The sequence below is a fragment of the Danio aesculapii genome, chromosome 24 (assembly GCF_903798145.1).
Source record: "Danio aesculapii chromosome 24, fDanAes4.1, whole genome shotgun sequence".
Taxonomy (NCBI): domain Eukaryota; kingdom Metazoa; phylum Chordata; class Actinopteri; order Cypriniformes; family Danionidae; genus Danio; species Danio aesculapii.
The window spans coordinates 22,832,444-22,858,701 of NC_079458.1; the positions used below are offsets into that span (position 1 = coordinate 22,832,444).

At 36.2% G+C, this 26,258-nt stretch overlaps 1 protein-coding gene across 1 annotated transcript in view; it reads right to left on the minus strand.

The window, feature by feature from the left end:
- The window catches only part of prex2 (phosphatidylinositol-3,4,5-trisphosphate-dependent Rac exchange factor 2), a 288,313-nt gene that overhangs the window by 153,536 nt on the left and 108,519 nt on the right, over positions 1-26,258 (minus strand). Inside the window, exons 18-23 of the mRNA XM_056450252.1 lie at positions 24,431-24,579; positions 24,117-24,202; positions 18,341-18,477; positions 15,037-15,154; positions 12,911-13,095; positions 11,734-11,895 (exon numbers count right to left, since the gene is read on the minus strand). Coding sequence (XP_056306227.1) covers positions 11,734-11,895; positions 12,911-13,095; positions 15,037-15,154; positions 18,341-18,477; positions 24,117-24,202; positions 24,431-24,579 — 837 coding nt within the window. The remainder of the gene's footprint in view (positions 1-11,733; positions 11,896-12,910; positions 13,096-15,036; positions 15,155-18,340; positions 18,478-24,116; positions 24,203-24,430; positions 24,580-26,258) is intronic.

Below are 26,258 nucleotides of genomic sequence, written 5' to 3' on the forward strand. Positions count from 1 at the left end.
GATGAATTTGGGAACAAATGAATCCCTGAACAAATCATATGGGAGTCGTTAGGATAATTAGGTAAAAAATAAATGCATATTATAAGACAATGAAAGTGTTTTTGACCTTGCATGCATATCAGCCTGTTGAAGAGGGGCTCTTTAAGCTGAATACTAGTATCTTGAAAAATATCTAGTAAAATATTATGTACTGTTTTGCTATCATGGCAAAGACAAAATAAATCAGTAATTAGAAATGAGTTATTAAAACTATTATGTCTAGAAATGTGTTGGAAAAATCTCTGTTAAGCAGAAATTGGGAAGAAAATATACAGAGGGGCTAATAATTCAGACTTCAACTGTAGATATTGTCATATTGTACATCCCTACTGTAGCATAAAACTTTTCAAGACTGTTGTATATTAAACACTTAAACTCAAAACATATACATTATTTATGAAATTGCAGCTGCCACATACAGATAAAAAAAACTAGAAATGTGGCGTCAGTAAAGTAACATCCCTAGAATGTCTTATTATTCCAACTGCACTTATTGAATAAATTTAAGAATTTAAAGTGACGCATATTAAAAATAAATAAACTATGCCACTAAGGTGGTTGCAGAATACCAACAGCAGGCACAAGTCCATCCACTTCAGATCTCCTCATTCCTTTGCTTTTCTTAGCCTTTTCTTCATCCCCTCCAACCATAGAGATCAATGCACCTCTTAATCCACAGAGGAGTCAGAGGCTTCCGAAAAGTGCCTCCTATGAGCTACTCTGCTGCTATTTGCCCCATTATTGCTGCATGATAGGGATGGCTGTCTGACAACCGCCTCCAGGCAGCCATTACAGCACACTCTCTTGCCCAGGGCTTCGACTAAGGTCATTATATGTCCACCAGATCAAGGACGGCCTTGCCAATAAGCACACTCTCAGACCTTCAGCCAGCAATCGACTCTGACAAGCATATGACAGCAGCGGCGGAAGGTGCTTCCCTCACCGCAGATCAAGACTAGCTGTAATTACCATCATGTCCACTGAATATGTGACCACGTGATGTCCAAATAATGATGAAAATTCAATGGCTGTTAGCGATAATGGATGTTTTTCATTTAAACTATACAGTGGTATGAATAGAACTGGAAGGGAAGGATGAATGGTGAAAGTGAATGAGTGTTTTTTTGTGTGTGCCACTTTGCAAATTACACAGTCAGTGACATTTACAGTGTACGAGTTTGAGTTTGAGAGCGTTTTTTATTTTTGCAGACTTTCATTTTGAAATATAGGGGCCGACCTCAAAGTGTCCCATTTCCTTCAAGGTGTTAATGTGCTTCCAGAAAATGAAGCCATCAACAGCTCGGCTCAGACAGGAAGGACCCCACCTGCTTTCTGCTTAAGTGTTTCTCGAACGCACACACATTTAGTTGTTGGAGAAAAAAAAACGTAATGCAAATTCCAGATGTTGGGTCATGTGAAATCCACAAAGGTTAAATGATTGCTGCTTTAGTTAGATCCCAAAGGGACTCTAAAAGTTATGACTTATCACATCTAAGAACAATTTGATTTCTGATGTCAGTTGATTTTGAATCCATTACTTATACAGGAGTAAAATCAGTGCTTAATTAGCCAACATTTTACACCCTATTTTTTGACCCTTGTAATTTCTAATGTAAGACTTGGTGCTCTATCATACACCCGCACCTGCATACACATACAATAATGCGCAAGACGTGTTTGGCGTGATTTGTTGCTATTTTCAGACCAGCACCCTAATTTTCATGTTTTACGGCTTGTTGTTTAAATATCAAATCTATTTGCGCCACTTTGTGGACTCATGGGTGTTCCGGTCTAGAAAAGAGGTGTGTTATTTTGAGGAACTGAAATAGACTGCACCATTGACCAACTAAAAGCTGGTCTAAAGTCCAGCACAGAGTGCAGTAGTTATGCGCCTATGTGGGTCCAAAACGCTTACCTTGCTTAATACACACAGGATGTACAGCAATACACAAATATCTTTACATATGAAAAAATTTAAACATTAAAATATTACAAAAAATATTATTTATTACATTAATATAAAAACCAACACCTCCATGTCTTCTTCGGGTTGGGGTCTTTTTTCGGTTTATTCATGACAATTTGCATTTGCATAATGTTATTATTATTAGCAGTATTATTTATTATATGAATATTTATATTTGCTTTAATAAATACAAGTTTAGATCTGTCTACCTGTTCAGTTTTGGAGACGTGCATCATCATATAAGGCATAATAATGTGATGTGAAGACGATGTTTTCAGTCAAGGGTGTACAACACTGTTACCTTATCCTTGAAAGTAAACGAGTAAAGTAAAAAGAAAGTAAAGAGGCCAAATTGAGGAGGCTCGTTCTTTATCCTCACGCAGATGGGCTGTTTAACTTTTTTCTCGCTAGTGAAGCATTAAGTTTTTTAGTTTCATGAAAATTGCCTTTATTTGAGAGGGTTTGCATCCATTTTGCATCCTAAAATTAGGGGTAGGAAGTCAAAGGCCAGGAAGTAAATCCATTCCTTTTTTTCTTTCTTGAACTCTTTTATTTGGTTGTTTGCTTGCATGACATTGAGAAATTGAACAAGGATAATGTAGAAAAATTCCTCATAAAAGGAAAATGGCAACTATGAACTTTGGCTACTGTAGTTGACAGTGGGCTTAAATGGGTAATAAAAACAAGTTTGAATTTCTCCTTCTGTCTGGTTTTGGAGACGTTTGCCTCAGCATATAAGAATATAAGAATACCTATAAGTGTTGGAATAAACAATGGTTTTTGACCATACTTCGTTATTATTGTTCATTTATTCTTTGCTGGAAATTAGAACTGAATTTAGAAATAATTTCGAAACAAATCTTTGCGCTTAACAAATGAAAATAAATATGTAAGCCAATGGATGTCTTTAGTGGAGTGCGTACAACATTGTTTCCATATCCACGAAAGTTAATGAGTAAAGTAGAGTAAAAATAAAATAAAGATAAAGTAAAGAGACTGAATGGAGGAGGCTTAGTCTTTATCCTCACACTGCAGATGGTCTGATAAACTGTTTTCTTGCTAGTAAAGCATTAAATTTTTCCTCTTACAAATTTCGCCATGTTAATAGCAAATGCGCCAGAGCATAATGCAACTGACTCTTAAAGGAAATATGAGATGAGACTCTGATTGGTTTAATGCACATTATGCTTAAAACACACCCAAAACTCATTAAGAGAATTAGCACAACCCTGTTAGACCTCCGCCAGGTCGCAGAGTGTATTTTTCCACCCTTAAAATAGCAAAAGTGGATTCGGACACACCATTAATGTTTTTCTGCTTTAGACTTTGTGCCTAGATCGTTGTGCCTAGAAAATAGAGCCCTTGGGGTGTAATGAGGTTCATTTTTGATTGTCAATGAACCATCCTCATAATAATAATAATAATTCACCCTTATGTCATAGATAAATTCAATGTTGGTGCTGTGCAAATGTGCAACAATTTTTCATGTTCTTTTGAGAAGATCAAGAAAAGCTTTAATTCTTAACTTATGGCCACTTTTAAATTGCTAAAAGCACAATAGCCAGGTAGTCTAGGTCATTCAGAGTGTAAGGCTGCAATAAAAGAAATAAAGAGAATAATTCATAAATCACAATGAAAGCGCCCATCTGATGAAAGCTAGTGAATTAATGATGATCGTGCTTTCTTTATCTTGGACTTTTGAGTTATAGAGTTCTCTTGAAGCAAAGGGCAACAACATTCAGTTCAGTCACACTGTGTAGCAAATTTCATTCACTTCAAAACTTGTGTTTCTGACAGTTTAAGTACTGAAAACATCACTAGGTTAAAACATCTAAACGTCAAAGTTTCAAACAGACTCTTACAAAACATACAGATGATACCAAATAAAAATGCCATACTCATGAATCTGTGCAGCGTAGCACTCCATTTCTTTGACAACAGTGGTGAGTTTGGTCAGAAGTTTGTGGTAGGCGTCCAGGATGAGCAGGTCATCCTCTCGTAGCAGGAACGCACAGACCATGACCTTCTGCCCTGCTCAGACTGTGTCCTGATGGGGCAGCCTGCTAGTGATACTCATGCTGGACCGTAACCATGGGGTTCAGCCTTGCCTGAAAGCAAAAAAACAGCATTAAAAACGTAAATCTCTCATTATTTAAACATATTTTGTCATGAATCAATTGTGTTTGTAACACTTTGTTTCTTGTGAGGTTTACAATTTATTTACCAATGAAATAATAAAAAGACCTTGTGAATACACCTTATAACTGTCTGGATCTCAAAAAGTTGAAAAAAAAACCCTTCATAGTTCTGTTCTACCATAATTTTGAATAAAGAAGCACATCAAATTTAGCCATCATTGCGTATTGTGGGTAAGCTTAATTCTTAACACTCTTCCCCGGGTCTTGGCACCAATGTAAATAATCCAGTCATCCATTTAGCATTAAATACACTCCCATATAGGTTTATTTGTCATAAAACCACACTCCCATTTGAACCCACAATCATTTACAGATAACAGCACCAGTATAACCCCTACAGTTTTATTCGCCTTCTAAGTGGGACTCCAGCAATTAAAGTGTGATGCTAGTAAGGATGCTATTGACCACAGTCTCTGGGGGTCTATCATCTTGAAGCCAGAGGTTTAATCTCAAAGCTCCTATTAGCTGGCTTCTATTACACCCACACACTAAACATTCATTCAGATCACAGCACCGTTGTGGATGGAACCACACTCCCATTCAAACCTCGCTCTTATCTGGGTCACGGCACCAATATAACCCTCTGGTTTTAATATGGGTAGAATCACACTCCCATTCAACCTAAGTCTTATCCGGGTCATGGCACCAGCATAACCTCCCAGTTCTAATCTAGGTAGAACCATAAACCCATTCAAACTTCAATCTTATCTGGGTCACAGCACCAATATAACCCTCCAGTTCTAAAATGGTTAGAATCACACTCCCATTCAAATCTCACTCTTATCCGAGTCATTGCACCAATATAACCTCCTGATTCTAATCTAAGTAGAACCACATACCCCATTCAACCTAATCTTATCTGGGTCACGGCACCAATATAACCCTCTGGTTTTAATATGGGTAGAATCACACTCCCATTCAAACCTAAGTCTTATCCGATTCATTGCACCAATATAACCTCCTGATTCTAATCTAAGTAGAACCACATACCCATTCAAACCTAAATCTTATCTGGGTCACGGCACCAATATAAGCATCCAGTTCTAATATGGGTAAAATCACACTCCCATTCTAACCTCAGTATTATCCGGGTCATGGCATCAATATAACCTCCCGGTTCTAATCTGGGTAGAACCAGATACCCATTCAAACCTCAATCTAATCTTGGTCACGGCACCAATATAACCCTCCAGTTCTAATATGGTAGAATCACACTCCCATTCAAACCTCACACTTATCCGGGCCATGGCACCAATATAACCTCCTGGTTCTAATCTGGGTAGAACCACATACCCATTTAAACCTCAATTTTATCTGGGTCACGGCACCAATGTAAAAGAATGCAACCAATGTAACTCTATTTGTCAAATATATTTCATATAACGATCATTTTGTAAAATCACACTTTGGCAATACATAAACAACAAATCTAAATTCCTAAATATAAATAAAATATGTCTATCTAACAGCAATGATATACTTCATACAGGGCTTTAAATTGGTCTCATTGCTTCCTATAATGGGCAGTCAGTCCATTGTACATTATAATTAGGAGTATATCTTTACTCACCATGCTCTGAATTGCGGCTTCCTTTTTCCAGAGTGTTTTTCCTGTTGTCCAGCTGAACTCCAAAGCACTTCCCAGGGAAGTAGTGGTCTTGGGATAAGACACCTCCATTACAATTAATGTGACAGTGGTGGGGCAGAAGTCACTGCTGTGTAGAGGCGAAAACCTTGCTCTTCGCCTGCTTGAATGTGGGCCAGGCCCTGTTCTTCAAAACCCTTGAAAACTGAGCACAGAGAGGAATTGTTAAAAGATAATGTTTTGTGTGGATTTGAATACAACAATAAGTTATTTGTTTTTTTTCTGTCTAAATCATCTAAATCAGTAATTCACACTAAAATCTAATCAACATTTAACTGTGTCAAACAGCCTGGTTTCAGTAAGGGTTTACCATAGATTGAGTCTGGTATATAGTTCTCATAGTTCAGAACATTCCCATCGAGCTTGGATTTTAACCATACAAAATGTGTTGTAACCTTGCAGTCAATTCACATAAACCATCATCTTACAATCAATATAGCTACATTTCCATCTACCCTTTTTAATGCGAATTTTGGAGATGCGCATTAAAAAACGGTTTGATGGAAAAGCCAAGATGCGCATACAATTTTGAAAATGTGCATAAAAAAAACATATGTGCATAACTAAGTAGGATAAACTTTTATTGATAAGAAAAGATGCTCATAAACTACGATGGAAACACTTTTACCAACCAAATTCCAGTATGCACATTAAAAGAAGGTCACGTGATTTTGCTATTAGAGATCATGTGATGTTAAAAATGTGTATGAATGGACAAAACAGCAGGTTGAAGCACATTGACATCTGAAAATGTTATTTTGGTCATTCCTAAAACATCTTAACCATTTCATTATTAGTTTTATTATATTCTTAATGATCTCCAGAACTGTCAAGAGTGTCCTGTGCTCTGTGTCTAGTGCCTTCAAATGCCACCACGCGTGCACTGCGTGTCAGGATTGTCTTCTGAGGAACAAGTCATTTATTAAATGAAGAAAAGATTCACACAGCTTCTCCTACCGCAGCAAATTCCATTTTTACTGTTGATATTTGGCGCCAATTAATCAGAACGTGATGAGGTTTGTTCACTTTGAGTCGTTTGAAGGAAACACTGTTTTATTTGCACATCTTTTATGCAATATTGCAATTTGCGCATAAATTTAATTAGCATTTTTGGATGGAAACATAGCTAGTGACAGTTCAAAAAATGAATGCTCTTGTCTTGTTTAACCAATACTGTAACAAAGCTGAAAAAAAAAGTTCTTTAAGATTAGCTGGCCATCCATCTAGTCCTCATTGGTCAGGCTGCTGCATTTGAAGGTTAGAGACATTGTTTCTCAACCTGGGCTCAGGAAAAAAATTATATATAAAGATAAATGAATTTTTAAATTATTTTTCAAATTAAATATACTGTTAACATTGTCAATAATTTGATGCGCTTCAGCATTTGTTAGTTTGCTTAAGATTGTCTCAGAAATGTCATAATATAATGATATGTAAATATAATTTCAATTAATGTCAAGCTTTAAGATACAGTATTTTATCATGTACGTAGAATTTGAATGAATTGAATTAAATGAATGTACTACTGCGATACATTCATTCATTCATTCATTTTCTGTTCGGCTTAGTCCCTTATTAATCTGGGGTCGCCACAACGGAATGAGCTGCGAACATATCCAGCATATGTTTTACGCAGCGGATGCCCTTCCAGGTGCAATCCATCACTGGGAAACACCCATACACACTCATTCACACACATACACAATGGAGAATTTAGCCTACTCACGCGAACACAGGGAAAACATGCAAACTCCACACAGAAATGCCAACTGACCCAGCTGAGAATCAACAACCTTTTTGCTGTGAGGCAATTGTGCTACCCACTGCGCCACCGTGCTGCCTGCTATACATTATATGCATTAAAAAAATTAAATTATTTAAACATCTGGAAATAATTAATTGATATAGTATTTTTTTTTACATTTCTATTTGTTTCATTTATTGTATTATTGTATTCATTCATTTTCTTTTTGGCTTAGTCCCTTTATTGATCTGGGGTCGCCACTGTGGAATGAACCGCCAGCTTATCCAACATATGTTTTATGCAGTGGATGCCCTTCCAGCTGCAATCCATCACTGGGAAATGTATTCCAGATTATGTATTAAATAAAGTAATTTAAAAAAACAATCAATGATTTTAATTAATGACCTACTTTAATTACATTTAATTTTAATTCATTTAAATTTGAAAATTTGTAGATATTCATTGTGAGGCTATAACATTTTTCAATATCATTAGATTCTTTCTTAACCATCGTTTTCTTGCTACTACATTTTTTGCATATTTATTTTTTTACTAGGTGAAAGAATTGAGAGGACATTCATCTCAGCATCACTTTCAACTACTGCATATGAAAGGTTTTAAAATGATCAATAAAAGCACATTGCTGCAGATGGCATTACTTTATGTGCAAAAAAAAAAGAGAGCTAAGAGCTTCAGTCTGTAATTCACTTAATGCCCACCAGTGTTACTAATAAAAAAATGTTTCTGAACTCTTCTTACAGCTGCTTTAAGGCAGCTAAGCCTATCAAGCTGGACTATTCAGCATGTCATTCATCAAATGCAACTGCTGTGTTCCTTTACACCCTCATTCAGAAGAACATCCATAGACGCCGCTCACACAGAAACAACACTTGCAGAAAATCAATCACACTGAACAAATCCATATTGCACCTGAAATTACACCCATTTGAAACTGTTTAGATTGAAAATCACAGCTTCAGGCACAGGAGCATGTAATTAAATCAGTGACAGGCTGACAAAGCCTCATCATTCCCCTTGAGCTGGATCTGAACTTCGCCTTTCTTCAATAATGACATCGTTTTTCAATGCCTGCAGTAGAGTATGTCTTGGGTCACAGACTACACGGTACGGGTTACATCTGCACTGGACACGTAGCCTCCCCTCAGACCGGACATCCCACATTCCTGGCTAGCTTTCGACAAAATGTGGAGCTTCAGTGTCCGGGGTCCGGACCCTGCCAGACCTCTCACGGGATCTTACTGAAAGCGCAGCAGAAGGAAATTATGCAACGGGACGGGATGTTCGGAGCTATTTTTAGCTTAGTGAAGCAATAGCTAATTAATCCAGCACTGAGTGGGATGTTGAATCTGATCACAGGGAAAAACAAGGGAAACTGTCAGATGTGCGCAGACATATTTTCCTATTCTCGCTCCAAATAAGAGCAGCTGATGGAAATTAAAAATGACATTTTGCACAAGCCCGTTTCCCTTGGTACTGGTGGACTCGCATATTTCATCAATCAAGGCCAGCTGCTGGTAAAAGGACAGGGTGGGACTCTTTCCTGTTCGGTAACCTGAATACAAGTTCTACAAGTCATCTAAATACACCAACTAAAGAAATTCATTTTTTTAATGCACTGAATAAGATCCAACTTGCAAAACACAGCATACAGTTTAGTTTTAGATGCAGGTGCAACTGCAAAGCTGTTTTAACTGGTGTAACTACCAACACTACCAACACGTAAGTCACGGCCTTTTGGTTCTTTTCTGATTCTCTCCTACTAATAATAATCCCTTACATTTATGTTTCATTTTTCTGGACACTCTTTACACATTTTGAGGGGAGGGTCTCCTCATCCACGGAAGCCATATTGCGTCAGACCACACACCACACACCAGCTGACTGGTGGAGAGGAGATGAAGCCAATTATGGAGGTGATGAAGCCAATTATGATATGGGGATGGTTAGGAGGCCATGATGGACAGAGGCACCAGTGGACAAATTTGGCCAGGACGCCGGGGTAAAACCCCTACACTTTTTGAAGGATATCCTGGGATTTTTAACGACCACAGAGAGTCAAGATCTCGGTTTAACGTCTCATCCAAAAGACAGTGCTCATTGAGCAGTATAGAGTCCCCATCAATATACTGGGGCGTTAGGACCCACACAGACCACATGTTGAGCATCCCCTGCTGGCCTCACTAACACCACTTCTGGCAGCAACCTAGCGTTTCCTAACCTAGGTGTGGTCTCCCATCCAGGTACTGACTGGGCACAGCCCTGCTTAGCTTCAGAGGGTGACCATGTGAGGGTTGCAGAGATCTAGCTGCCAGCTATCATTATTCTATGCTCTTCTACTCGCTACAACTGTGTTACTTAAATACTACTATTCCAATTGTACTAATATAAAAAAATAAATCAGCAATAGATCAACCAAGCAATCAATTAAAGGCTTAGGATTTTCTGTAAATTATGGTTTTAATTAGTGAATTAAATAAAATTTAATATTTTTTCTTTTTTTATTTTACAATCAAAAATATAATATGCACTCGCAAATATAATAATGATTTATTTTGTTATTTGTATTTTATAAACTACATACATAAATTACTTGAACTGATAATAGAATAGAATAGAATAGAATAGAATAGAATAGAATAGAATAGAATAGAATAGAATAGAATAGAATAGAATAGAATAACAACACTTGGCATATTTAAAACATTTTTGTTGTTGTTGTATTGTACCAATACCCATAAAACAAATTAAATCATCATTACACTTTATAAACTTAGAGCATAAGTCATCATAAGGAGATTTTGGTGCTCTTCCTTACTAAAAAAGAAAAATGCTAGGATTATTTAAAAAGTCACGTTCATCTTTCTTCACAGAACTCAAAAAAGTCTTTGGCTTTAGCTGAAGAATTAGAGAACATTAGTTTTGATGTTCTCAGAAACTATACTGACACTTTGACAGAGAGATGCTGGCAATGTATATATACACACAGTATACAGTATATCTTTATCATATGTATTTGCTTGTTTTCATTTTAAAAGCTTCACTTTTGTTGAATAGAAAGTAGAAGCATGAATTTTCTAAACTCTGTTCCATGGAAGACAGAAATTATTTATGAACTTGGAAAGCAAAAGGTTTTGGTCACACTGGAATGTTCCTTGCATTGAGTTCTATGTTCATAAGAATGTGGGAAAGCGAAAGCATTTCCACAGATTTTACGAATTTCCCTGTAATCAGAGTTGGATGTACTCTGATCTGCAAATATATGTATCATGACAATGAGTAACCAACAAAACAGTGAGTATGTTGTCATGGACACCAATAATCAGATTTTAATATGATTATGACAATACGCTGATGAGAAGTCTACCATTTAAACAGTGATTAAATCAATTAAGATCATAATCGAACTAAACAGAAATCGAATTAAGACATGTTGACTACAGTATGTCAATTTTAGTCGCATTATTGAAGTGCAGTACAGACATGTAAACACCTTAATCAAACTACTCCTGTAATATAGGATTTTCGCAGCATTTTGCGACAGGATAGTCTATACACACACGGCTCTTTGTATTCTCTGCACCTGCCGAGTCAGCGAAAAACTACAGACACTTGCATTGCAAAATGGGAAGGTTTTTTTCCCATACGACATGCAGTATTAGATTCCATTCAAACAACACCCTTCCAGCAGTTCATGCTCGCATCCAATATCTCATTTGTCAAGGGGGGTATGCATTAAACATTCCTGAATGAAAGTGAAAGTGCCAAACTGCAGTTAAAGTCGACAAATTAAAAATGAAACACCTGAAATTACATGAAACTCTGGAGGAAATGTGAATAGTGTGGTGATGTAATTACATTCTATAACATGTAAAACAGGATCATGAAAGGAATATTCAAAAAGCAACTCATATAAACACCTTAATTATATTATTGTCTTATTTAGATTAAGGCAAATATTTTGATTGCTGATGTCCATGTAAACATAGTCACTTAAGTGTTGAATTGTTATGCTTTTCCAAATCACCTGAAGTTTTTCCTAGTGCACACAATGGCTATGCTGGTCCACCAGCCAGCTCAGAACTACCCAGTCCAGACTTGTTTACACACAATGCATGCTGACCTTCCTGTAATTGGTGATTCTGCGATTGATATGCTCGAGTCTCTCTCCGCACATGGCAGTGAATCTGGTCTGCAGGTCCTCAGGGATGAGCTCAGCGCTGGAGCTCAGTCGACTGCAGGTCTGCACCAACTGCTCATCATTCCTGGCCAGAGCTTCTAAAATCTGATAAAACATGCAAAACAAAAAAGCAAACAATATTATATATGGGTGAATTTTTTGTTTCAAGATAAACTTTCAGTGTGTGTATATATATATATACACACACACACATCAGCTCATTAGCACAGACTGAAAGACCTGTAATGGGTGTGACAGACAAAGGAGACATCAAGACATGCAGTGTTGGTGGTCCTCTGTGAACATGGTTGAGAAACACTGTATTACAGTATGTTAATAAGATGCCGTTAACACATAATAATAAAATATGTAAAAATGAGGTAATAATATGTAAAAAAAAAAAAGGTAATAATAAAATATATTATGGATTATGTTTGAATGTATGTTTTTGTATTTTTATGAATTAATTAAAACATTTACAATAATATAAAATATGTTTATCAATGATTCTGACAATATATTTTATGCAAAAATAGAGTTATTGTTATAATATGTTACAGTATTATAATGTATTACAGTATGTTAAGAATATGTTTTTAACACAATAATAAAATGTGTAAAATAAAAGGTAAAGTTATGTAATGTTTGACCTACTGTTTTTTTTTTATGAAATAATTAGAAAATTTACATTACAACAAAACATTTTTCTCAGTGATTCGGAGGATATATTTGAATAAAAAAATTAAGCTTTCTAAAAAATCAATTGCGTTTTTGGTAGTGCCATCAAAAAAATGTTCAAATCTGACAAGAGAAATGAAAAAAAATCCTCTTGTAACAACAATAGTTCCATGTGAGTCACTTAAGCCTCCACACCACCGGTGATTTAAAGTGTTTATCCTCTTATTCCGCAGCAGGGGGTCGTAAAGACCACTTTCATTTGTCACACACACTTGGTTTAATATACTCGGCTGTCAGCTTCTATCAGCACCCGTGTGTTACTGTGAACTGTGAAGAGGCCCTCGCAAATGTACAAGACAATCGCTGCGGTCTCATCTGCTTCTGGATGAATTCATCCGCCGCTCTACAGCAGAGATAATAGCCAAGACTCATGGGACTTTACCTTCGCTGTGAGGCTGAAGAAGCCTTTCGGTTCCACCATTTTCTCCAAGACGTGACACTTCATGCCAGCTGTGCTGTCATATTCATACATGACGCCGTACTCCAGATATACGTTATCCACCGTTAGGCTCACGTGGTCCTTTTTGCCATCTATTATGGCGATGGTGTTGAATTTGTCCATGACTTCTGTTGAGCAAACGCAGATACATCAGCTTGATTCAGTGTTATCAGATTAAAAGATTCAAACAACAACATACAACCATTTAGGAAAAAACTGCTATTTTATTATTTTATAATCAAATAGCCACTTTTATTTCTTAATAATTATGTCAAAGCAGTTTTTTATTCAAATAATTTTATTCAAACAATCAAAAATTCGGTACTGTACGTTCATTAGGCACATTAACCCTTGTGCACTGCTCAAATTTACCCATTTGTTATGTTAGGAATGAATTAAACTGCTGTAAAAATGCATCATATACATATTTTTTCAGGGTTTTTTTGCATTAGTCTGTTAATCAACCTCAGTCCTGACCAAAACTAAATTGCTTAGAAAAGATTTTAACTCTTTAATTGCCAAGTTTATAAAGACTTTGATAAAAGGTAAAAAATAATCCTGTCCACAATTACTTTTTATATTGAAAATACGTCATTTTGTGTTTGTTTGTTTTTTCATGAAATCAGTGACATTCATTTATGAATTTGGCAATTAACGAGTTAAAATCCTGTAATTTTCTGAACAATTTAGTAATTGAGGTTGATTAACAGATTTATGCAAAAAGATTTGAAAAAAGATTATCTGATGCATTTTTACAGCAGTTTAATTCAGTGGATGTTTTCATAACATAACGAAAGGGTAGTCCAGAATGTATTGTTGAGTTTTTTTTTTTTTTTATTCAAAGCATTTTCTCAAAATATGTGTCAAAATAAGATTTGTCACCGAAAATCATTCTGCTAGCTGAAATAGAAAAAGTTATGGCCAAATTAAGAATAAAAATCACGCAAGATTGGATGAAAACAGCCCCAGCAGTACAAACTGGCTAAAATGAATCGAGAAATCTTTAATGTTATTCATTGACTGAAAATATCATATTAACAAGATAAGTTGGGTTATTATTATACTAGGTTGGTTAAGACCAAGAGCACAGAAAATCTAATAAAAACATGCCGAAAACTCAATGACGTCATTGTGTGCTGCCGACCTATCACCACGCTGGAATTTAAACAATGACCTCATCGTTGTGACTTTGCTTCAAAGTTTATTTTTCAACCATTTGCTCTAAACAATGCAAAAACAACCAATTTTCACTTGTTAGTGAAATATGGGTGTTCGAACAGTGTTTTTAGCAACTAGGGACATCTATACATCTGTTAACATCTCAAAAAATGGGTTTTAGAGTTTCACAAGTGTACAATTAATCAAATTACATATGATAGCAAACTTGTATGAAAAATAAAAATAAATACATTTAAAGTTTTAACTTAATAAAAATAAAATAAAAATTTTGTGAATGGATGGATAATTGGAAAATAAATATTTATATTTAAAAAGCAAACTAAAATTAATAACTGAATTTTATTTAACAATAAAATAAAGAAGAAAAATGCTTATGTTATGACAAAATATTATGAGTATATATTGTGTGTAAATGCAACTAACATTAAATTAAATTAAATTAAATTAAATTAAATTAAATTAAATTAAATTAAATTAAATTAAATTAAATTAAATTAAATTAAATTAAATTAAATTAAATTAAATTAAATAAATAAAATAAAATAAAATAAAATAAAATAAAATAAAATAAAATAAAATAAAATAAAATAAAATAAAATAAAATAAAATAAAATTAAATTAAATTAAATTAAATTTTAAAAATATGCATTTGATTTCTATTAATTTATTTTAAAATATATCAGCATTCAATTAAATGACTTTTTATTACATTTCAGCCAAAAGCCAAAATAAAAATAAAAAAATCTGTGAAAAATCCTGTGAATTCTGCATGAGGCTGTTGGTCTGAGGCTGTTCAGAAGTGTTAGTCTGAAAAGAAGGAGAGCAAATTCTACAGCTAATGTGGGAAGATGAAACTCGTGTACTTATGTATTCAGTATGTGTAACAGCACCTTCAACTTTACACTCAAACACATCTCCATTGTCTCCAGCGGTGGGCTTCTGGTTGCTTCTCTGGTGGTCTTCCTGTGCACTCTCACTGTTGTTATAAACCCATTTAATGGAGTCTTGCTGCAATAACAAAAAAAATAACCTTTTCAGGCTTGTGTTCAAAACAAGACCAGCTCTATCATACACTCCCATCAGACACAAACATCACAAATAAAAACCTCTTTTTGCTTCAAGACAGCAATATGGTTAAATGTAGAGCAAAGAAAAAAGTTTTCGTTCTAGCATGTTTCTCCCCTAGAGTTTCAGAAGAGACTGAATACTTGATACCAAGATATAAAATCAAACGACAAGTCAAACTTCTCATCAAATTCAGAAAACGGTATTAAGCAATGCTATCCACATGTTGCACTAGCTCCTATGCACATTAGAGATTAAGGCCACTTAAAAAAAAAAGTTTCTTTGGAAATAAACTGGCAGGGTGGCTCAGTGGTTAGCACTGTCGCCTATGAGAAAGAAGGTCGCTGGTTCAAGTCCTGGCTGGGCCAGTTGCCATTTCTGTGTGGAGTTTGCGTGTGCTCCGGTTTCCCCGACAGTCCAAAGACTTGTGCTAGAAGTGAATTGGGTAAACAAAATTGGCCATAGTGTACGAGTGTGAATGTAACAGTGTATGGGTGTTTCCCAGTACTACGTTGCAACTGAAAGGGCATCCGCTGCGTATAACTTATGCCGGAATAAATGGCAGTTCATTCCACTGTGGCAACCCCTGATAAATAAGAGATTAAGCTGAAGGAAAATTAATGATTGAATGAAACATTCCTGTTTAAAGCTTGACACTTTTTCTATTCTGGGAATTTTAATAATTGCATTAAGTGATATGTTATTGGTCTAATCCCATTCAATGATTTATGCTAAAAGTGTTAAAAAATGGTCAATTTCAAGGCATTTCTCGAAACCTTTGTACAACTATATACATTTTAGTCGTACTTTAAGCTGAACCTTATTCTTAATATGCTTCCCAAAGCTTTCTTTAAGTAAACTCTCTTTAAGTCATATTTTTGTAAGGTAGGTCTGGACCACTGTTAGCTACAGTATACCTTATCATTGGTAGATCATGATTAAGTGGACTAGATTGAGATTAAATTATTAGGATTAAGTAAATTAAGATTAAGTTTTGCCAACCATATCAAGCAGCATCAACTGCAGGAACAGCACCTTACAACGTTGTATGTAAGAAGGTAAGCTTAAGCAACCTCTTTGTTACAGTTATAGTTGTTTATATACAAGTTATAAATTATTAAGTTATAAGTAGTTCAAAAAACACACCTTCATAGCCTACTAAGAGACAACATTATCTGGAAATACAGTCCAACTTTACAACTCTATAGAGCATTTCAATGTGGTCATGTCATTGGCCCATGAACATTTTCTGCTTGTTATCAAACTATTTCATAACTGTAACAAGAGGCAATTCAATCATAACTTAATGGTAAAACAGCTTTCATAACATTATTTTACAATATGTGGCACTTTTTGGATTCTCGGAAGCTAAAGAAAACAAATATGTAAAAAAGGAAGTACGTTGGGACCATTGTTTTCATTTACACCCCTCAAAATGGCCTATAGTGGTCTATAGATTTTTTATAAAAGTGCCTTTAATATAAAGTGTGACCAAAATGTTTTTTCAGGAAGTGATGGTTGTAGACTTGGTACAAAAACAGCAATAATCCCTTCCACTTTAAAGAGCCCCACAGTCCCCATAGTCTGTAACACAGCACTAATCAAGATAGCGCCGCGGATGGCCGCTTCGGTGTGGGGCTCTCCAGTGTTTGCACTGTTTTTGTTACTCTGTCCTGTTTATGTTTATCAAACACGCATCATTTTTTATTATTATTATTTTATTTTTTCAGATTTATTTTGTGTTGTCACTTGTCACTTTATGTACACTGGAAGCTTCTGTGGCCAAAACAAATTCCTTGTGTGTGTGAAGCACACTTGGCAATAAAACTGATTCTGATTCTGATTCTAAGTGAATGAAAACATCCAGCTGAGGTTTAATTCTGAAAATTCACCGTTTAAATCTGTTGATTCTTTAACAAAATAGTTGAATAAAGCCCTTAATGGGTCACATATTGCGTCCAAAACAATGCTGAAAATTCGACGTGTGCTTCTTCCTTTACCAATTTAAATGCATTTCTGAACTCGCGATCCTCTGTCTTTTGTCTTCGCTATGGCAGACATCAGCTGTTCATACACACACACGCCGTGGTCGATTTTCAAAATAGTTAAACTTTTGCCACTGTGTGGATTAATACTGAATGTGTGTTGTTGTTATTACTTAGGGTTAAGGTTAAGAGTAAAGTAATATGCTGGTGTTTAACTGCACTGCTTTAATGCATTCCTCCTTTGGGCTCTCACATACTCTGTGCTACTTCACAAACACGGTGGGCGTTTTTCTCTTGTCTTGCGCTGAACCCAGTCAACCTATCACAACAGACTGGGTCATCGGACCAATCACAGCATATTGGCCTCACCCAAAAGAGGGGTTTGGGAACAAATGAATCTCTGAACACATCATATGGGAGTCGGGTTAATTAGGGGATAATTAGGTAAATATAAATGCATATTATAAGACAATGAAAGTGTTTTTTGACCTTGCATGCATATCAGCCTGTTGTTGGAGACCCCCAAACCAAAATATGACCTTTTTTAATGCATGATAGGGGCTCTTTAATTTGAACTAAACTGTAGTGAAAATGCACTCTAAGTCATGTCAAACCCTTCCATGCAGTTAAGAGGTAACTTTTGAACTTTGTCTATTGCTATTGGTCTCTGTCTGTCCATGTAGTGTGTAGTGTATTTAACAAGATAAACGGGGATCAACTCCAAATCTACTCCTGTCCCTTACATTCCCTCCTGCTGTGGCCACAAATTTCTGCTCGGCGGGAGGGTGGGCACCCCTCTCACACTCTTTTTCCATGCCTGATGGAAACCAGAGTCTAGCCAGTGTGCCAACACCACCATCCTACTTCAGCCTGTGCCAAGCCTGTCCTTCATTACGCTCCAACACAAGCCTGCCTGGCCCATTCCTTAACCCATATCCCTCACCCCCAGCCTGCCTCCTGGCTTTCTTCCCTGCCCAGTTTTATGAAAAAGCCATAACTGCTATTATTGCTGGGTAATGACTTGAACCAGATCGCAAACGCTTCTGTTGTGTGCTTTGTTGTGCTTTATAAATAGAGATTTACTATTTAGAAAGGTCAGGAATAGTGCATTGATTGGAGGATTTGAGGAACTCTTAATTCTCACCTGTGTGGGCCGCCGAAACTTCCTACAGGCCGTGACATGGGCGATGACACTGGCGTGGCTCTCTTTGCTCACGTTGATGCCGTTCACTTTAATGATGCACTGGCCTGGGTGAAGGCCGGCGACTGCCGCAACTGTGCCTTTTGGCAAAGAAGAAGAGAGAAATGTCAGAGTTATTTGGAGTTCTTCATTTTGTCTGCCAAAATAAGTAATTTGGCCAAACTCTAAACCAGCATTGCATTAACCCTGAATATTGACTCTTCTAAAGCATAAAAATACCATAATATGTTTGCAGATATTTACGAAACATGTCAAGTGAACATACTTGTTTATCTAAAAAACAATGCTGAAGGCAGATCTTCTGCTTTGAAAATGTGCGTTATGTGCTGAAACGTCTGTCTTTATTTGGTTCTTTTAACCCCCCCAGTGCCACTTTAGCCAATTATATTTCTTTACCCCGGGTTGCCTTGGTGGAAAACCACATATTTCATTTCTTCATTCAGAAAGGTTCTCAAAGCATGCACCTGTGACCAAAATGTGACCTCCGGTGAACCGTAGCAGCCTCCAAAATGAGACACAGATTCAGAGTTCCACAAGAGGGTAATATTTAGCAAATGATATAAATATTGCGAATGTAAATATTAGGTGAGCAGGTTACAGTGTAACCCCATGTTCTAACAACATGCTACATGACAAGATTTGCAGTGATAAGCAATTTGGCTGTTTGCACCAGATGAAACATGACTGAAATTTAAATTCAGCCATTCAGAAGCACAGAATATGCACTCACTCATGAAATGGTAAGATTTATAATCTATTTAATACATATTAACCCTCTTTACATTATTAAATGTACATGCTTAATCACTCATACAATTGAAGTCAGAATTATTAGCCCCCCTTTGACTTTTTTTTTTTCTTTTTTAGATATTTTCCAAACGATGTTTAACAGAGCAAGAAAATCTTCACAATAATAATAATATTTATAGTCTATACACAATAGTCTAATAATATTTTTTCTTCTGGAGAAAGTCTAATTTGTTATATTTTGGCTAGAATAAAAACACCATCGTTATACAAGAACTTGGCCTAATTACCCTAACCTGCCTAGTTACCCTAATTAACCTAGTTAAGCCTTTAAATGTCACTATAAGCTGTATAGAAGTGTCTTGAAAAATATCTAGTCAAATATTATTTAAAATCCTGGCAAAGATAAAATAAGTCAGTTATTAGAAATGAGTTATTAAAACTATTATTTTCATAAATGTGTTGAAAAAATCTGCTCTCCGTAAAAACAGAAATTGGGGAAAAAAAATTAACAGTGGGGCTAATAATACAGAGGGGCCAATAATTCTGACGTCAACTGTATGTGTTTAGTTTCTAAAGTTCAATTTCAAACAGTTAATTTTATTTTCAAGATCTGAGAGGAACTATCTGCTGCTGCTTTCAGTAGTATGGCAATACATGTTGTGTAAAATGGCATTCAAACTCACATTACTAGCATTTAACACTGAATAAAGCACATGAGGTGTACCTGAAGAGATCACTGTCCGTTTTCTGTTGTTCGGATGCAAGAAATAGAAGCCGTTTCTAATATATCAATTTGAGGTGTTGGTTGGAACATAAACTCCTTTTAATATGGAAAATATTCCTTATATCATGTGCCATTGCTTTCATTTAGAACCCAACTTAAATCAGCCTTTAGGCTCGTCCTGTCCTCAATCTGGCAACCTGTGCTGTTGTTTGTTTTGATCCAAGGATGCAATACATAGTTCAACCACTGAGTGTCAAACTTACATTCTGCACCTTTAATACAAATACCAATGTTAAGTTGTAGTATATCCTATATGTAGCACCATCATTGTGATACTTTGGTTTCTATGGTTTAACTACCATAATCATGTTTTTTTTTTTAGTTTTATCTGTAATAATATCATGCTCAATGTTCTTTTCTGTTATGATAATGAGAGCCCTGTGACATTTATTACGCAACATGAGCAAAGTATTGTTCAAAGTATTATTTTTGTTCTGTTTTACAAATTGCTTGTGTGTGCTACTTATCATAACACTAACAAGAGTATTGTGTCATTAGCTTAGCATTATGCTAATGTCAAAATCTATTGATTCTACTCTTTAGAACTGTAACTGTATGGTTGCTGGACAGCGGCGTTGAGAATCCATGTGCAATTTTATTAAGAAGTAGTCAGGCAGGCAATGGTCAAACACTGGAGCAAACGGGTACATACAAGGAAATATATATAGTCAGGTCACCGGCAAATGGTCGATACAGGCGGCTGACAACACAAACGAGAACAAGACAAGGGTCAAACAAGGAAAACGCTTCGTAATGTAACAGGGTTTAAACCAACAAGACTCAGCAATGTGTGTGACAAAGTGAGCAGTCTATAAAATCTGAGTAATCAGTCTCAGCTGTGTGTGTGCGTGTATAATCAACAGAGAACCGCAACAGGTGTGTGTGTGTGGTGCCTGAAGGTAGTTGTAGTTCATATGGTGGCAAAATTGTAGTCCGTGTGATAATGCATGCTTTTTATAGATCTGCAAAGCCTAGATTACTGGTGATCGAGACCAGAACATTAATTGTGCAAGGTTTTACTCATTTTTAACTGTTTATTATGTTACTGATTTGTATGAGCTACGCATCATGCTAACAACAGTATCATGCCTTTAGCTTAGCAACATGCTACACATAGGTAGTATTAAGCCATTAGTTTAACGTATTAGTTCTGTTTCTCAATATACAATGTACACATGTTAACTAAAATATCAAAGTATCATCATGCTGTTATCTTAGTTTATCTAAATGCTAACCTAGCTGCATGCAAAATCCTCTGATTGTCCTAAGTGGAGTGCTATTTGTGTCATATTTGGAAGTGTTGACCATGTAAAGTGTCCCAAATTGGCTTCTTTTTTGAGTTCTGTCTTATACAGTATCTCTCTGTGTAGGTAGTAGACAGCAGGACAGTTCACTAAGTTCTGGAACACAGCCATGTTTTTGAGTGTGCATACACAATGAGGAGAGAGAAACACAAATCACCTTAAATCTCCTAAACAAAATGTCACAGGCATTTTTACAAGAAGACCCATAAAAAAGCCTCTAGGTCTGTGCATAAGCAGACCATGATTAACAGTCCAGATTTTCTCTGTGATTACTCTTCTTTTACAGTTCACGTCTGAATGTCAGTCTGCTAAGCAAATCACATATAAACAGTTTGACCCCGAGGTTGGGATCCATTTAGTTTAGACAGATCCACTTGGCATGGGCGCCATTGCGGCAGGTCAGGCAGTAAACTCAAATGAGTGTAATTTCAGTTCATTTTCAGAAAAGCAAAACACACCAATAAAATCAGGAGCTGTTTATCTGTGAATTACGTATGGCTCCAATAAAGATGTCAGAAGACCAGGCCGACATTTGAAGTTTTACTGAAGAGACTAAATATTCATCATTTGTTTGCATAATCTGTAAAACAAACACAGGGTTTCATACTGAATATCTTTTTCGGTTTTAAAAGTGCACGCTTCTGTAAGAGGCTTCAGTGTTTCTCTAATCATATTTCATGCTCTCAAGTTATTACGCTGCACTTTTTTTTCCTGAGAGTAAATGCTCTCTCATTTGTGCAGCTAGCGAAACTCAGGCAAGTCCGTTAGACAGGGTAATAATTATAATAACTCCCCCACTGAGCTTATGAACAGCAATCAGCAGAAAGAGCAGCTGACCTTCTACTGTAAATGCAAATCTGGAAGGTACTGCTCTATTGAAAAGACTAGCTTACGCTAGCATAAATGTCAGTACATGTGATGATTTTTGCTAGTTAGTACTTTACTCATTTGAATCCTGACCTAGATAAAAATAAATAAAAACAAAAATACAAAAAAAAAAAAATGAATGTTAGCTCCTCTTGCTAGCAAAAATGACGGTAAACACTCCAGCTAACAATGCAGTCAGTGGTGTGTGTGTTTTTTTTTTTTTTTCAAATTGGGAATTATAATTTTTTCATATAGAGACCAGGTTTTCAATGGCTTTCTGACACCTTAACTGCTAAAAATATATTATTTTACCAATGCTGTCAAAATAAAAGCTGGTAATTACACTGGTAATTTAATGCCTATAGATAACGAAAAAAAATGTCAAATGTCAGGTGATATACAGTATTAGCCTTAGCAATACATGGATTGACCACAATAAACTGCAGTTCCAGATCCAGTTCATGTATAGACAATTACACATTTAGACAATTAGTCTAAATTTCACACGAATTACTCGGATTGCAAATGCAAGTAAAAAGTTTCCTTCAAAATCATAAAATTGTACACAAATTTAAAAAAGCAGATGATCAGCTTTGGCAGTCCACTGAAAAAATACTAGTTAAAATGGCAGGTTTCAGTCATCTTGCTAACTTCCACCAAAACTGGACAGACTACATAACCAAGTAAGGCTCACTCCAGTAAATGTATCAAATAAATAGGATTTAATCAGAATTTTAACAACATACTTTGTATTCAAGTAGCATTTGTTTGGAATAAAGTTATGGTTATTTTTCTTGAATCTCACAGGGAATCTTTTTTTTTTTGTTAATTAAGGCCACATTCTTTTTTATTATGTCAAAAATAAAGCTCCAACATCAGATACTTGTCTAAATGCACATATAAATACATAACTCGTAAAGTTGCCAGATAATTCCCTGATATATCATCTGATTTGAATGTTATCACTCGATTGGATGGGGTTATCAGTGGTTATCAGTTGATAGATATGGGCCAGTAGGGGCCTTCTGCACCTACAAGTAGGTTTAGAAGGCTGTTATCATCCATCCACTTGGTTAATCAGCTTTAGATCACAGTAGCTGCAGCCGGAAGTTAAAGAGAATTATGTATATTATTAAATAAATTTCCCATTAATTGTATTTTATTAATGTCTTCCCCTACCCCAACCCTAGATCCAACCGTCATAGTAATATAAAAACCGATCTGGATCTGGAGTCTTTTCTATTAGTATAGCTGATTAACCACATTTTTTTTTATATTATTTATTAAATTTCCTATTTATTTTATGTTATTAATGTCTACCCCTACTCTAAACCTAACCGTCACAGTAATGTAAAAACAGATCTGGATCTGGAGTCTTCTCTATTAGTATAGCTGATTAACCATGTGGATGGATGATAACAGCCTTCCGAGCCTATTAGTAGGTACAGAAGGCCCCTACTGGCCCATATCTGCACTGATAACACCCATTCAATCGAGTGAAAAATTTGTAGCGGGTGGATATATTGGCCTTGGCAGTACATTTACCAGCCACTAGCTAAAACTGCAGATTGGAGCCTTCTTACTAACTTCCACCAGAATTAACCAAACCAAATAAACCAAGTATCTATCCCATGAACAAATCAAATAAACTTGGTAGAATTTAGAGTTTCACAAATAATAAAAATGACATGTTTTTGATTCAAGAAGCTTCTGTGTTGGTGTAAAGCGAGAATCATTCTTTTTATTAACTCTTATTCTTTTCAGAAGTCTTTTTTTTTTGTAATCTCTCACCTCAGGCACAGCAGGAAGTGAAAGCTGTGCAACTATCTATATAGATCTATCTATATATGTGTGTGTGATGCACTTCTCAGTCTGGCTCAGGTCCAGTCATGTACCTTCAGCACCAGCTGTGATCCAGCTGAGCTTCAAAAACTCAGAAGGATAAAGGGTATCAGCATCTTCCTGTAGCCAAACTCTATTTTTCTCTTTTCCTTTCTCTCTGTTTCCCTCTTACCTCTGCCAACCGCATGCACCACAGATGGCCCGAACCCCCGGATCTGAAAGCCCAATCCGTCTGCGGAGTCTGGGATCTTCACAGTCCTGTGAAGCATAAAGACACAGAGACATCAGTTTGGTCGCCAAACACGCCACATTTTCAGCTGCTGCTCCAAGTGTTTTGTGTATTCTGAGCCGCAGTTAAATATCAAGCTGATTTTAATCAATAAAAAGGATGTTTATATGGGAGGGCTCTTTATTTAATTGCTTTATCGACAGCCTGTAAAATAACGCAGATCAGCTGTTATGGAAACGGAGCGGTTTTCCACTTACTCTCTGGGTTTGGTGCTGACCAGGACTCTGATGGGACCTCTGCTGTGGAGGCACTGCTTTAGAAAGTTTTCTACTTCCTGGAAAGGTCGCAAGAACACCAGGTCCCCGTTAATGGCAAAGATCTTCTTCCCCACTTCCAGACCTGCCATCTGCAAAAGAGAATATTTTTAAGATTTATTTGTTTAGGAGACACTTTTATCCAAAGTGTGCTAAAAGTAAGGATAAAATAAAATCATTAAAAGAATATTATGAATAATAAATTACTTATACCCCAGGGGAATGAATCATTTCAGGCTTGACTGTACATACATACAGACACACACACAGTCACACAGAGAGGAAAAGAGTGTTTCCTACAAGTGGTTTGACAAGTCCACTCACTTGCATGAAGCACACTCAGAATTGCACAAGGTTTTCCAGAAACATTGAATGGTTATAGGAAAGTGTTTGGTACATATGGATAGGAAAAGATCTATAGGTGACACACTCAATTACTCTCCATATGAACCAGATACTTTCCTTGTCAAGCTCATTTGACTATGCGAAGTATTTACATGTACATTTAGTCATTTAGCAGACACTTTTATTCGAATCAGATTTTGTCACTTCAGCTCACCAGAGCAGTTATATATAAATGCCATGAAAAGTCTGTCACGAGCTGCGGACGAGGCGAAGACAAAAGCTGGAATCCATGTGCAGTTTAATGAGAAATTATTCATGAAAACATACAAAAAGGTCAAAAAACTGAGAAAAACTCAGTTACAAAACAGACATCCAAAACCGTGATCAAAATAGGCATAGTCAAACACAAAACAGCAATCCAAAAACAAAGTATCAAATAAACAAACAGAAAACAAACGAAACTAACACACACATGACATTACAATCAAAGACTCTGTAACGAACTAAGTGTGCGGGGTATATTTATAGTCCAAGCAATCCTAGAAAATGGGATGCAGCTGTGAGCGTGTGATCAGTGGAAGTGGAAGCCGGTGTGTGCATAGTGGAATGTAGGGATTTGTAGTTCATTGCCAGTCTGTAGTTCACCAGTGATCTCCCTCAGCATAGATCGCTGGCAATTATGACAAAGTCTTTGTGTTTTTTTTTTTTGTTGTTTTTTTTTTTATCAAAAACAGTAAAGTGAGTGCTATTGTTAGTCATTTAGATGTGTCTTTAGACATTTCTTTAAGGTAATCAGAGACAGAGGCAATTTATCCAGGATGAAATGTTAAACATAAAAGTTCTTGCAATTGATTTTGTGCTCCTATGGGACTCTCAAAATTGTCGGTTATACAAATTCGGAATTATACAATGTTTCCCAGAAATGTGGGAAAAAAAGGTGTCTGGGGCATACTGAAAGAAAAAGAGTGTTTCAAAATGTGTATCAAATCAAATTAGTTTTCAAAAACGTAGATGTTCAGCTGATCCATATGTGAAAATGTCATTAAAGTTCATAAAACAGATGTCAAATTAAAAGAAAGAACTATTTTCTTTTATACGCAGTGGGTAGTGCTGTCGCCTCACTGAAAGAAGGTTGCTGGTTTGAGCCTCAGCTGGGTCAGTTGGCTTTTCTGTGTGGAGTTTGCATGTTCTCCCTGTGTTTGCGTGGGTTTGCTCTGGTTTCCCCCACAGCCCAAAGACATGCGATATAGGTGAATTGGGTAAACTAAATTGTCTGTAGTGTATGTGTGTGAAGGAGAGTGTATGGGTGTTTCCCAGTGATGGGTTGCAGCTGGAAGGGCATCCGCTGCGTAAACATATGCAGGATAAGTTGGTGGTTCATTCCACTGTGGTGACCCCTGGTTAATAAAGGGACTAAGCTAAAATG